Genomic DNA, 14238 nt, shown 5'->3' on the forward strand with positions numbered 1-14238 from the left:
TCTCTGTTTTACACCGCCCTCTGATTCACATTTCGCGTCTTTTTAAGTCTTCGTTTTTTTTTTATTCACTCTCCAGTGTATTTATTTTCAGTTACAGCCTCATTTGGGGTGTTTACACTGTACTTACTTTATCGGAAAAATCTCGAAGCTCTTTTTACAATATAAATCGGATTACGTACCTATCCGATTACAACATTAGATCGTTACTTAAATAAAAAGACTTCCCAAATTACTGGGGACATCCCTATTCGGCTGTTCTTTAATCAAGTTTCTTTCGTTCCTTTTCTGAGCGGGATTTTACGAAAACTTTTAAATTTAAATATATTTCGATTTTATATCAGGGATCATCTTCCTACACAGAAAGTTAAAGGCGAAAATTGTTTAGAATCTAAACATTGTAACCCGATCAAATAATAATAGTCTAAATATTTAAATAACTTTTAGTGTGGTTTGTTAGTGTTAATTCAATCTTTGACTGTCCCAAGCTTACGGGCATAATCCATCGGCATGTCACCACTCGACATTCGAATAAATGTCACTCATTTTACGTTAATTTTTGAGCTTTAGATTTATCATTCATTTTAAAAGTAATTATATCATAATATTATTTATGTCGGCTTTGATGTCTGGGGAGGTTCAATCACTGCATGTCATGTGTATACTTGGTATGTCTAACTTTGCTAATCTCGCTCTTGACCTTAAATAAATTCTTACTACAATCTTCTTCAAAGCAAAATCGTGCACTGGAAAAGGGTAAAATTATTGTAACGCATGAAAATTTCCCATACTTACTGTACTTACTTACTTCTAAGTCAAACTGACAATACCAAAGTGAGGTACATATTGTATTAGTCATATATAAATGTTACCAACATTAATAATTAATCTAGATTCTAGACGTTTGTTATTTTTAAAATACAACTTTACTTTAGCTCACATACTGTAGTCTAAAAGTTAGCAGATATTATATTTATTTGCCTACGCATTTCTCCTACTTACGCATGGTGTAAATGTAAATGAAAGCTCTGACATAGGAATGTGTCGTTTATAAATTATAGTCGGGATCATAACGTAAGTTCTCCCAAAGTGGCGAAACAACATACTATTAACAATTCTAATTGGAAGGACAACAACTTTATTATATTCAGTATTGATCACAGAACTGGTTAATAAATAGAATTCAGATATGTTATTTATACACCAATAAGTACATTACATTTTGAAGCAGGATTTTGACTGTGTGAGTGTCCTAAGAAAATGAAACACACATTAAACACGTGCTATAGCGTGTGTTGCAACCTTCAAATACACCAATATTGAGTTAGAGTAGTTGTCAGAGTGAAGGATAAGCTTAGAATGACGTATTCTTGCTTTGCACCCTTTAGGTATTTCAGTTCCCAATAATTCTGTGTTCCCTGGTATTGATATAGGTATTACATTTTAATGAGAAGAGTTTAGGCGGACGTTGTTTTATATATTTTTTTTAAATCGTATCTATTTTGTAAGGTAATGGTAAAATCCAATAAACAATCACTTTGTTTCGTGGAGAACGGTTTATATTTTGAATATCAAAACCAGTTTACAATAATAAATTATTACATCAATTACAAAATTAAAATATAAAATACGGCAATACTGAAGTAACAACAAGTGACGATAATATTAAATGTATCCTTAAATTATTAAGTCGCAGCCAACTCCTTGTTATACACATAGAAACGAAAGAAAATTTTTAAATTATTGGATGATGATTGAAGATTTCACCAAAGATAATACTGAAGTGAAGAATATACTTAACTAATTTTTATTATTCTTGCTCGTTTACTCGCGCCTGACGTCATGGGTATATAATATATAGATATATACTTACTAGCTTTTTGCGAATGTCCCATATATTTTAATAGCCCCTAAAATCTTATGCCTTATCCGCGGTTTTCCTTGGCTGTTTTTTTTTTGCTGAGAGTAAATCCTTTTTTTTTATATACTTTTTATGACTTCCTCAGCATCACAAGTGTACACTCTTCAAGGTTTTGCTTACGCAGAAAAATGTGCTTGTTTAATGTTTTTTATCAGATGATCCAGTTTTTCAGAAATTATATAATATATATAATATGTACACTGTAATGTCTGTAATACATACCATACACCAGGATTTCTCAAACTTTTCCTGCGATGGAACACATCACAAATTTTAACGGAACAACTTGTTTATTTTTCAGGGTACCTAGATAAATAATACATAATCATTTTTTTAAATGAGAAAAAACTACAATTATTTTTAAAACATGACTCAAAAATATAAGAGAATGAAATTCTTAATGACATCGATGATTTTGGGTCCTCAAATTACAAATCTTCTTTATATCAGGCACAACATTATAAAGTTGAATTCTTACATCTGGTGTGGCGACGTGCCTGTTCCTGCGACAGCTTCAGTGGCCTTTTTAACCACGTGAAAGCACGAGGCGCTGACAAGTTTGGAGACCCTTCGCAACTCCGGCAGGTTTGGAGGCCCCCTTCTGAAAAGATTTTGTTTCTTTCTAACGATCTGCTTTATGGATGACCGCACCACTGAATGGCTTTACAGGCCCGTGAGGGTCTTGTCTTCCCTTTTTTGAAGGGAATAATAGTATAACACAAACTCACATGCCAATCATTTGAATAGGTACTCAGGGCCGTATCTAGGGGCTGGCGAATAGGGCGATCGCCGGGCGCCGAGGTGTTGCGGGAGCATAAGGTGCGCCAAAATTATGCAAAGAATTTTAAGAAAACTCGGTCTCCATCGCAGTGGCGGCTCTACGACTTTCTAGGTGGGCAGGTTTAACCATTAATTATTGAATATACATGTAGGTGTATGAATGCGAACACCACTCTAAGAATGTCTTAAGGAGTCCGATTAGGTGAGCTAATTACAATAATAAATTAGGTTTTTTTATTATTCGTGAAACAAATTTTGCATAGAAACTTTATTATTGTTGGCAATTTTCAATAAACTGACAACATACTGCCATCTATATATATATTTTAAAACTTATATCCTAATCGAAGAAGTTACCTGCCTGAAATTAGGTTTTGATTTGAATCTCGGCTAATTATGAAAAATATTTTTTCTCTATCTCTGAGAAAATTGTGACCATACCAAAACTTGAGTCAATATTAATATTATAAATAATAGAGATTCGAGAGAGAGAATTCGAGATACCTACTATTTGAGATTTTAAAAATTATGCATGTTTTTTTTAATTAATCATGTGCTGTTGTGCACTATCTATGCGTCAAAGTCGAAGCGAATCTCAAGATATATGAAATTCCTGATAATAAATGTGTTTCGGGCCGCACATAATTAAATCGATAGCTTTGACAAAATGCGGATAGACAGATTATGTATTGCTATGGGGCAGAAAATTAAATACAGCATGTGAGTGTCAATAGATGCGTATGCCAGAGTTTTAAAGATAAATTTTCTTGTCATGTATCTGTCTAATGTTGCCACGCAAAAATAAAGCAATATACCTAGTAAGTTTTAGTAGAAAATTTAGATATAATTTGTAACTACAAAATATAGTAAGGCTGCATTTTGTGTCTTTGCCTAGGTATGTCATAACCTCATATATTATGAAATTTTAAATTATCAAACAAATATCTCAAATTGCAAGCATTGTATTTTTTCACTAGGTTATCTGTTGGCATTAGGATCCCCCTTATTGGGACGTGTCTCTACCAGGTAGGGGTTCTGTGCTTCAAATGAAAAAGGTTGATCACTATTATTATATGGTAATGGCGAGGGGTGGAAGTAGGCTGTTAAGATCCGACATAAATAGTGCACACTAAACTTTGTCAGTCTTACTTATTTGTTTTCATTGAACTAAAAATACAAATTGCAAATGGTGCTGGTAATTTTTTTTTAAATTTTATTAAACCCTGCCTAAGCCAAAATTTAATAGTTTAGGTATGCTATGGGCGATATGACAAAAATAATGCACACTTTTTCAGTCATACTTATTAATTTTTGTTGAATTAAGAATATATATTACAGATGGTGTTGAGTGTTTTTAAATTCATTAAGCCCTACTTAAACCAAATAAAAATATTCTTGTCTAAAAAAATACCTAAAATTATGGATATTTTTTGACTATTATCTATTATGGCTTGGTTTACGCAGAATTTAATTGAATTTAAAAAACTAACTAACTCTACCTGCAAATTGTAGTCTTATTTCAATGAAAACAAATATGTGTGACTGACAAAGTTTAGCGTGGACTATTTATGTCAGATCTTAACAGTCTACCTCCCCTCTTGGCCATTGATATATGGGACGTATTTGACGGAGTTTAGGGATGCCGACATGACCTGGGAACAACCGAGAAGTTTGGCGAGCAACAAGGATTCTTAGACACATTGGATGACTCCACTTAGGAACCAAGCATGAATAAGGAAGAAGTTTTCTTTAGACACTGAAAACTTGGCAATTTAAAAATATGAGGATAATAATTAATTATAGAATCTAAACAAGGATATGGAATTTTAGGACATTTTGAAAATGGTTGTACACACTATCTATTCAACTTTTATTTAATTTCATACATAATAGATACTAACTTATTTTAACAATAATTGTTTCATAGCATCACACAAAGTGTAGTTTAAGAGAGTTTGTTGACAAAAATTTGTACACATTTTCTATAATTAAATATCTAAAGATTATTGCATATAAACAAATTTGTAAAAGAATTGTAAATAAATTTTGAATCATATTGCAGGGATACATTTTATAGTTATACATAGAAAGATTGCAGGCATGTCCAAGATGTCGTTCGTGAGCAACCGGTCAATCGCAGCATAGTCCATTCACAGGAATTGAGTTGTGAAAATGTAAAAAGCGTATACTTATAGTCAGTTGTAATATGATTTCATTGAGGTTTTGAAGGGGAAGCATTAACCATTCCTATCTTTTTATTTCGTTAACCAACTTACGAGAAAGTCATTTCAAAAATTAACTATCCCATGTGACCTCATCATATTATTTTGAATTGTATCACTCACAACCTGATGCAGGAGTAATAGAAAGAGAAGATGTGAATCTCCATGCTTTCAATACAGACATAGTTTCCCCTTACTGTCGCACTGTAGGCAGCACAGTAGGAGTATAGTTTGACGATGACTGCAATGAGAGCCCAAAAAAACACCAAAACATAACATAATTTTAACGACAATTGGGAAAATGAGTTTTTTTGTAATGTTGAAAAACGAAAGATTGTATTTGTGTCCTCAACCAAATACAATAATACTGACACCCCCTACGTATAAAGTCGAAAATGCAAAATGTAATTTTTCATTAGTACGATTTTAATAAATTTTAATAACACCACGATGTTAATTTTGAATTATATTTTTTTAGTTATGCCTATTAAGTATTGATTGAATTTTCGTTTTTTTTTTAATCGTTTTGTTATCTTTAAAATTATTTAATAAAAGGCAATTAAGTCAAAATAGCCAAAAACGCAGTTCTAACCTTTTAGGTAGGAGGTGTCGATATGTTAGTTCAAGTTGAAGATGACAATGGAAGAGTGTGGTAAAATTTATACTAGTAGGTCACAGTCAATGTCTTGAAGTTGGAACATGTCTGATATAATGCACTCTTGCAGTCGTGCATATCAAGTTATAAAATTTAGGCAAATAATAAAAACTAAAAAAATGTTCAAAATTATTGATAAAAAATATCAGAAGGTATATACCTATTATACAATACAAATGTTGATTCAAAAAAAATATATAATAATAACATTATTAATAATTAATGACAGTAAAAAAATATGTAATTCCTTCCATTATGATAAATTTCTTCAGTGAAACGTTGTCTGAAACATCTTAATATTGAAAATATTCAGGTACCTCATCTCATTTAGTGTTTAATGTACTTACAATACATTGAAATATTTTTATGGGAGGTATTTTGGTGACTGAAATATTTAAACAGAATTCAATTAAATATTTTATAGTAAAGAGCAAGTTAAAAGTGTATAAGATGGAAAGAATTTCGTTGTCTATGCATTTAATTTACCAAACCGATAGTAAAAGGTGGCATTAACATTGTGGCATACTTTTAAGAATTATATTATTAGGTAATATTGTATTTTAAAAATTCAGGTCCCTTGTGATTATGCCGGAAGTGGCTTTTCATGTTGCCCTTTTGGTAGAAAGCCTTGCTGCAGACGGGGCAGACGAAAGGTCGCTCGCCGGTGTGTATTCTCTCATGTTCGATAAGAGTCTTGGGTACGGCAAACTTGCTATCGCAGTACTTACAGGCATAGGGCTTTTCACCAGTATGTGTCCGTGTGTGGAACTCCAATGAATTTTTGTGTGCAAATTTGCTGTCACAGTGTTCACACTGATATCGCTTCTCTCCCAAGTGGGTAATATTGTGATGGCTCTGAAAATAATTAATTATTTTAATTATTATGTTAATTAATTTACTAGAGGAGGATGGTTAACAGGCATTTGCACGCTAAGGGATATTATAATAATATGGACTTTCGCAGTGAAGACATTCTAACATTTTTTTCAAGGATTGATTATTAGCAACTCCACCCATTGGCTTCATTTCATGGGTAGAATAAGATCTATTTGTCGAATTCTAATTAAAGTATTAAATATTGAAATTTTAAAGTGATGAATGTATCCTAATACATTAATTCCAGACACCTTGTTGTGTTGTTTATTACATGTTTGTCATCCTCAAAAACATTCAATATTCCTTAAGGTATACATCAGTGAAACGGCAAATAATTTTCAACTATAGGTGCGACGAAATTTTAGACTCTTTGAATTTTGCATTCTGAGAGAGAACGTCGAGCTGGAAACACGTCACTTTGTTTCGTGATGGTGACGGGCGTATTAATTCTTAAATCGTGTAAAGATGACTAAAAACGTTACCCATTTACTTTAAAAAGAAAACATGTCGATGAATATATTATTATTGTTACTAATAGAACAATAAACAGAACATAAAATGGACGTATGTTGGATTTATATGACAAATTATATTTCGTTTGGCATGCGTCATTTGCACCCGTGACCCGCAATCCGCGCATCGCCTAGCCACGATCTTTTTAGACCGTGCCTCAACTGAGGTACAACCTTAATAGGACCCATTTAATGGCATGTCAACACTTTTTTATATTTTTTTACGTTTGGCCAAAACTTTTTAGGCAAAAATTAAATACATTAAAACTACAAATTATTCAAAAATATTTTTGCTACATAAGAAAAACTTATCTAATGATAAACATAACGATAAAATAATTTTTAATATAAAAATAGGATCCTTTAATGAAATCATATTTTATAACATTATTTTAAATTATAAGTTTATCTTTGACTGAAAAAATTGAAACTTCATTAATTAAATACTTTAAAACGTTAATTATCCATAAATTATACCCAAATTCCAAGCTTCGTATTGCTCCACTAGGTGCCTCTGGTAAGCTGAGCATTCGACTTAAATCGATTCACATGGTTTATCCTAAACAGTGACAAATATAAAATATAAACAATTACCTTAAGTCTAGAATTACTTGAAAACCTCTTCTCACATAATGGGCAAGCATAATTCTTACTCTTGATATGTACATTTTCCATGTGAATTTGCAAATGCCGTTTTGTTTTGAATCCTTTTTCGCAAACAGTGCATACAAAATTCCTGGCCTCATTATGATACACCATGTGCTGGGCAAGTTTGAACTTCTCCTCAAAAAGTTTCGGACAAACAGGACACGGTATATTCCGAACACCTGGATTCTTCAACTTCTTATGTAGTCTTTTGTGTCTTGCAAATGTGTTACTGTCTGTAAAAAGCTTTCCACATTCTTGACATAAAGCGGTTTTCCTTGTCCGATTTTTCCATTGACTTCTGGCAGGTTTTTTTGATCGGTTTACAAAAATCTTAATGCCTCTAAATAATATGTATTCAGTTTTGTTTTCATCGAGAAGGATCGGGTCATTTATTTCGTTTAAGTTTTGTTTTGATTCAGTGAGCGTTGAAAGGGGCTTACTGTCTTCGTTGCACGAATCATCATCATCATCAATATTATCATCAAGGCAATCATCCGGCGGAAAACCACTTGGTATAGGTACATTATTAGTTTTATCTAAGTTTTTTTGAAGCAAACGTTCACTCTCTTGACATTGATTCAAAAATTTTATAACATATTGAATTTTTTCTAAACATGTATGACAAATTTGATCGGGAAGTCCATCATTTTTCAGCATCTGAAATAAAATTGTAAAAAAATTATAACCAATAAACATAGGGCCCTTTGCATAGACGTATAAATTAAGTCAACTTAAGGACTAGTCAGACAATTTTCGGAAAAATAACAACTTGTAAAAGTGATACACATCTGGTGCCCCGGATGGTTGAAACAAAAATGATAGCTGTCAAATAATTTCACATTAAAATACTTACATTCGATAATAAAAATTTAAAAGATTTTACATTTTTGAACGAACTGACAAAAAAATGTAAATTGGGAATATTGAATATTTAATTAATCAATCAGATTTAAACGATCACTGCAGACCTGTTAATTAATATTTAATTACCACATTTAAATATCATGTTGATTATATCTAATGGCCAACTAGTGCAAACGTGCCAGTCGCGGTGTCAGCACTAAATGAGTTAATAAACATCATACAAATTGATTTAGAGCATATTCTGTCAATGTATTCATTCACCTTTTCGAGAATAAAGCTTTTCTCTTCAACAGACAATGTTTTCCTTTGATTTTTTGAACATATCTAAGCCCAAAACCACGTCGCAAAACAATAAACTTACACAATCGAATTGTGTAACCTTCTCCTTGGACACTGCAGACATGTCTATAAATATAAATATGCACATCCGTCTGTAATTCATTTCAATGATTGCCATGCATTGCATTGAATTGAATATGTTCAAATGAATTGGATTTTTAATTTTAATTATTTTTTGAAAATTGTTGGAAATAAAAACGCAAAACCAGAATTTTTTTTTACAATAGAGTACTGTATATTCACTATCGTTCATTAAGCTCAAATTACATTGGCAGATTGCGTCTGGCCCGATCGTCTGCCATGATTGCCAAAATCTATTATCTATGATTTTCCAGGATCGTGAGCGATCGTGAGGAAATTAGAACAAATTCTGTTTCCGTCTATCACGATCCATTCATTAGCAAACAAAGATTGCCGAGAACGTAGGAAAATACCCGAACACGTACCCGCTAGGTTTGACAGCTGAGTTTTGACGTAAAATTGCACGGGAATACTGTTCAGTGTAGCCACCAATCTAACGAAGAAATAGTTTTCAGTCAGCCTATATTTGTAATAATAGCAACACTATGTTTATTTTAAACCAATCAAAAGCAAGGACCAACGCGATCGAATCGTTGCGTGTAATTGCAAATAGTATAAAGACGTTGGTCATGACGGTCGGCGTGGATCATGGGATACAGTTGGATCTGCGTGTCTGCCAGTGTAATTAAACCTTTAGAAAGTCATCAATCAGATTAAAAACCAATTTAGTAAATAATTAAGACACTAGTTTTACGGGACGGTGTAGAAATCACAATCATAATCGTTTATCAATTATGACATTTTATTGACACTAAATGTTTTCTCTTTGTTATTTACCAAATTTGGCAAATAAATAGTTATTTAAACCAAAACTCTATCCTTTATATATTATATTACATAGTGGCGAGGGGTGGAGGTAGGCTGTTAAGATTTGACACAAATAATGCATACTAAACTTTGTCAGTCATACTTAATTGTTTTCATTGAGCTGAGAATACAATTTGCAGATGGTGCTGGTTAGTTATTAAAATTTAATTAAACCCTGCTTAATCCAAACCGCAATAATTTAGGTATGAATAGACAAAAATAGTGCACCCTTTTTTCAGGTATACTTATTTATTTTCGTTGAATTAAAAATACATATTACAGAGGGTGTTTGGTTAGTTTTTTTAAATTAATAAAGCCCTGCCTAAGCCAAACCATAATCGATAAAAAATATTCTTCTAAGTACAAAATATCTAAAATTATGTATGGTTTTATGGCATAGTTTTAGATATTTTATAGATAAATGAATATTTTTTTACAATTATTTACTATGGCTTGGAAAATGCAGGGTTTAATATAATTTTAAAAACTAACAAACACTATCTACACATTGTAGTCTTTGTTCAATGAAAACAAATACGTTTGACTGACAAATATTAGTGTGTACTATTTATGCCGGATCTTCACATTCTACCTCCACTCTTCGCCACTGATATTACATGATTAAAATAAATAACATCATAACATTAACACATTAAATATAATGACCTGTGATAACATAATATAATTATCTAGTCAATTTCAATTTAGTCATAAAAAAACAATGTTACCTATTAATTGAAAAGACGATATTTACTTTTACAGTACAAAATACAAATTTTATACATAGATTGTCATTATATATTATGTAACATCTAGAGTGGAAATATCAACAAAATTAAGATTTTAATAGTATGTTATGCATTATAAACATTTTGTTTACGATTAATATTGACAGATATCAACTAACCTTCAATTTCACTAGAGGTGTCAAATCATTTACAATGTTTGATTCATCGTCGAAAATATTTATCTGGCCGTTAGTTGTCAGACAAAATCTACATGTGGTTGTAACTATGTTTGTAGAAATATCATTGTTATTCACAGCGCGTTCTTTCTGGCGAAACATTTTATACCTATCACAAAAATGCACAGAATGTTGACAACACTTTTGACAGTTCGCAGATTCGGCACCATAGATAATTTCGGTTCTACCAACCCAGTGTTGCCGTATTTTTATACTGATACGAAGGTGTAAAATAGTTTTGTATTTCGTAAATTTGTAGTATTTCTGAAAACCTATAGTAGGTATAGAAATAATTATTATTAATATAATTATACTAACAGTATCACCCGTCGCTGCCCGGGAGTGGAATGGTTTATTATTTGAAAATAAAAATTCTAAATTTAGTGAGAGTGCAAAGGATTGAATTTATTAAAAAAAATATAATATTTGAGATTTTAATATTTATTTAAATACTTATCTTAAAAGGTAGTACATACCTGTACAATTTATTATTTAAGACTTTTCTATATAATATAAATATCCAATCCATCATTTCAGGGTTTTTCAAAATACAATATTTTTGTGACTTTTCCATTTGGTGCCAAAATATTTAGATTTTTATTACTCCCCACTCTTGATGCCGCTACATACAATTAATAATTATTCACTATTGACTCTGCAGTCCCTTGAGATGTTGATCGTATTTTTTGCCTTGTGTTCTTCTGTGCTGGCCCCTTTTTACCCTCTTTTCTTCTCGATTATTTATCTCTCTGGTTGCTTATCTTGTTTAGAAGACTTTTACAGGACATTATAGTTGGTACTTATAGATTTTGGCATATTTGGTGAAAAAATATAATAATCTATATTTTTCGCGGAATCAAAGTATTGTAGTAAGTAGGTAAGTATTATAATAAATTCAATAAGATTCCAACCTCTTTGTACCTATTAATTATTGTATTATTAGCACCTGTACACGTAAGTACACGTGCATGGATTTCTTTGCAGCGATAGTGGGTACTATCATAGACTTACAGCGCCTGTACACCTGCATGGAATTACTGTCGGCAATAGTGCTTATTTTAAACTATTATGTTATTAATAAGGCGTATCACGGGACCATCCGTTTGGTGTGAAGCATCATTTATTTTAGGACTGATAATGTCTCGGGAGCAGTTACCCAACATTGAGGTCGTCATGCACTGAAGTGTGTTTATCATATAAAATGTTATCTAATGTTATCTATTCAATTACATAAAATTAACTTTTAGCTGGAAAAATTAAGCTTAACATTTTATGTTAAGTTGAACTTTCGCGCTCCATCGAAACATATTTATCGATTTAAGACGCTCTACAAGTATACATAGTCTACATTATAATTCAGATAAGGTTATATTATTTAATCGGTAAAATATGTGTTAATTTTAGTTATATATTTTGATGACAATTTAATAATTTATTGTTTCAACTTTTCTTTGACTTCTGTAATATTTTCACTGAAAACTTTTGTTTCATTTGGGAGGCGGTAATTTTGGCTTGGGACCCGGATGGCAGCCACCCTTGGTGCATCTCTGTCTCTGTGCATCCGAGACCACTGGAGTCACCTGATCCCTCACTTACAATACCTTTCCCGCGAATCTGACATGCACTGAATATGCACCCGGCTTGTAAATATAATAATAATTATCATAATTACAAATAATAAATAAAATTTATTTAAATTAGAAATACTGATTTATTTCAGAAAAATTAAAATTTGTTACAGATTTCATTTCGAACCCACGTGACATATAAAATCAAACCCAGATATGTCCATATTTATGATGATGGAGTAGATTTCAAATCCAATGAAATTTTGCATATTATACCCACCGAATATTTGTTTGGTTTTGATTGCTTATTCGAAGATTTTCAACCAAGACATAGATTACTATCAATACCTATATTAATTAACGTAATGAGGTTTAGCAACCATATCGGTAAATACGTCTTCTGTTAACAGGCTGCAGAGCCCTGACGTTTGGATGAATCGGTACGCCACAGCATTTTGCATTTCGGAGAGTACTTATCTGAAACCAAGAAATGTAGTTTTGACAAAGAAACAGAAAAATCTATGAAAACAAGTATCTATGTACCTACACCACATACCTACTGACTATATCCTACAAACAAACGAGTATTTTTTTTAAAAAGTTTAGTACTTCGTGTAACGTTCCATCTTGAAAAAAGTAGCGGAGCACCAACCCCAAGTGCTCTGCCCCCACGGTATGGTGTGTGACAAGATATTGATGCGTACAATTTTCTACTTATAGCGCCTGTACACGTGTATGGATTTAATTAACGCGTTGTCGTCATTTTATGGTGCTATTTCACTGGTTGTGGAAATTGGTAAGCGTCGAAATGTTCTGCGCGGTGTAGTTCATTTTTTTCTGGCAGATTTACCACTATCGCTCAACTGCGCAGGCGCAGATACCGCACAAGTTCCAACTATCACGTGAAAATTCAGAAGCTGCTGAACTTTTTCAATCCATGCGTGCAATCTTGCGATTCGCACAATAATACATATTGTCAGCAGGAAATCCATGCACGTATAAACGGGCTATCAACGTCTTGCGAAGCGTTGTCTTTGGCGAGATTACATTGACATTTAAATTATTTTAACGTTAATTTCCATACTTATTATAGGGTAACTCTTTCAAGCATCGACCTAGATATAAGAAAGTTGTACTCTCTCTGGTGGTTCTTAGTAGCGTCTCTAGATGTTGACAAAGAATTTATGGAAGATAACATAATGCGAGTTTACCTGGCTACAGGAAAGCGTGCTAGGTTTTTCTAAGACAATCCACCTAATTACTTCATTGCATTCTGGAAACGACACAGATCCGAGATACGAGAAATAAGACGAATTATCTGGCCAGTCAAGTATTTCGTCCAGGTGTATAGGTGAACAACTATCGTTCAAATTATTCTTTACGGCTTCCAGGAATGGCACCAGGGCCGGATTCGCCTTTCTAGATAACTAGAAGAATTATTTTTAATTATGTAAGTAGATACAAATTAGTAATATATTATATTTTATTGGCACAACCCTATTGTTATTAGATATTCTTGTATGTTTATCTTTTTTATCACACATAACATTGTTACAATGGTCCAATTCGGCACCCCCAGTATAGGGGTACAGACAGACATCAGGAGGTCCACCCAGCCAGCGATTTTCTTAGCTGCCTGTTCCTCCGCCTCCTATTCGATCGCTCCACATTCCTCTTGTTGCCGCACCGCAGGAAAAGCGGGTTTCTCATCACTGTTTTCAGTGTTTGAAGAAGGACAAGCCACACCAAAACATTCAAATTAGATAGGTTGCTATGAAAATAATAGCAACATTTTATACAAATTAGCTATGATGGGTTTTGGCACGGGATGCCTAATTCACTGGCAGGTTGGGAGTAGGTACATCTTTAATATTTTTTGCATATTCGATAAACCCACATTGAGTGTTACACTACTTACTTACTTATTACATTTACGCCCCAGCATTGGAGCCAGTGGCGCACCCAGGGGGGGGGCAAGGGCCCCCCCCAAAAACATTAAAATTG

The 14238-nt window shown here is 32.6% G+C and overlaps 1 protein-coding gene across 1 annotated transcript; it reads right to left on the reverse strand.

Annotated features, from left to right (window-relative positions):
- Nucleotides 1–5919: 5919 nt before the first annotated feature.
- Nucleotides 5920–10831, reverse strand: LOC147074931 (uncharacterized). Its single transcript, XM_085942797.1, has 3 exons — nucleotides 10610–10831; nucleotides 7558–8268; nucleotides 5920–6430 (listed from the first exon to the last, which is right to left on the reverse strand). The coding sequence occupies exons 1-3, from the start codon at nucleotides 10766–10768 to the stop codon at nucleotides 6119–6121; spliced, it is 1182 nt and encodes a 393-aa protein (XP_085798923.1). The 5' UTR covers nucleotides 10769–10831; the 3' UTR covers nucleotides 5920–6118.
- Nucleotides 10832–14238: the final 3407 nt, after the last annotated feature.

Source organism: Rhyacophila brunnea, unplaced genomic scaffold (genome assembly GCF_057557595.1).
Source record: "Rhyacophila brunnea isolate RB1 unplaced genomic scaffold, BYU_Rbru_1.0 scaffold_15, whole genome shotgun sequence".
Taxonomy (NCBI): domain Eukaryota; kingdom Metazoa; phylum Arthropoda; class Insecta; order Trichoptera; family Rhyacophilidae; genus Rhyacophila; species Rhyacophila brunnea.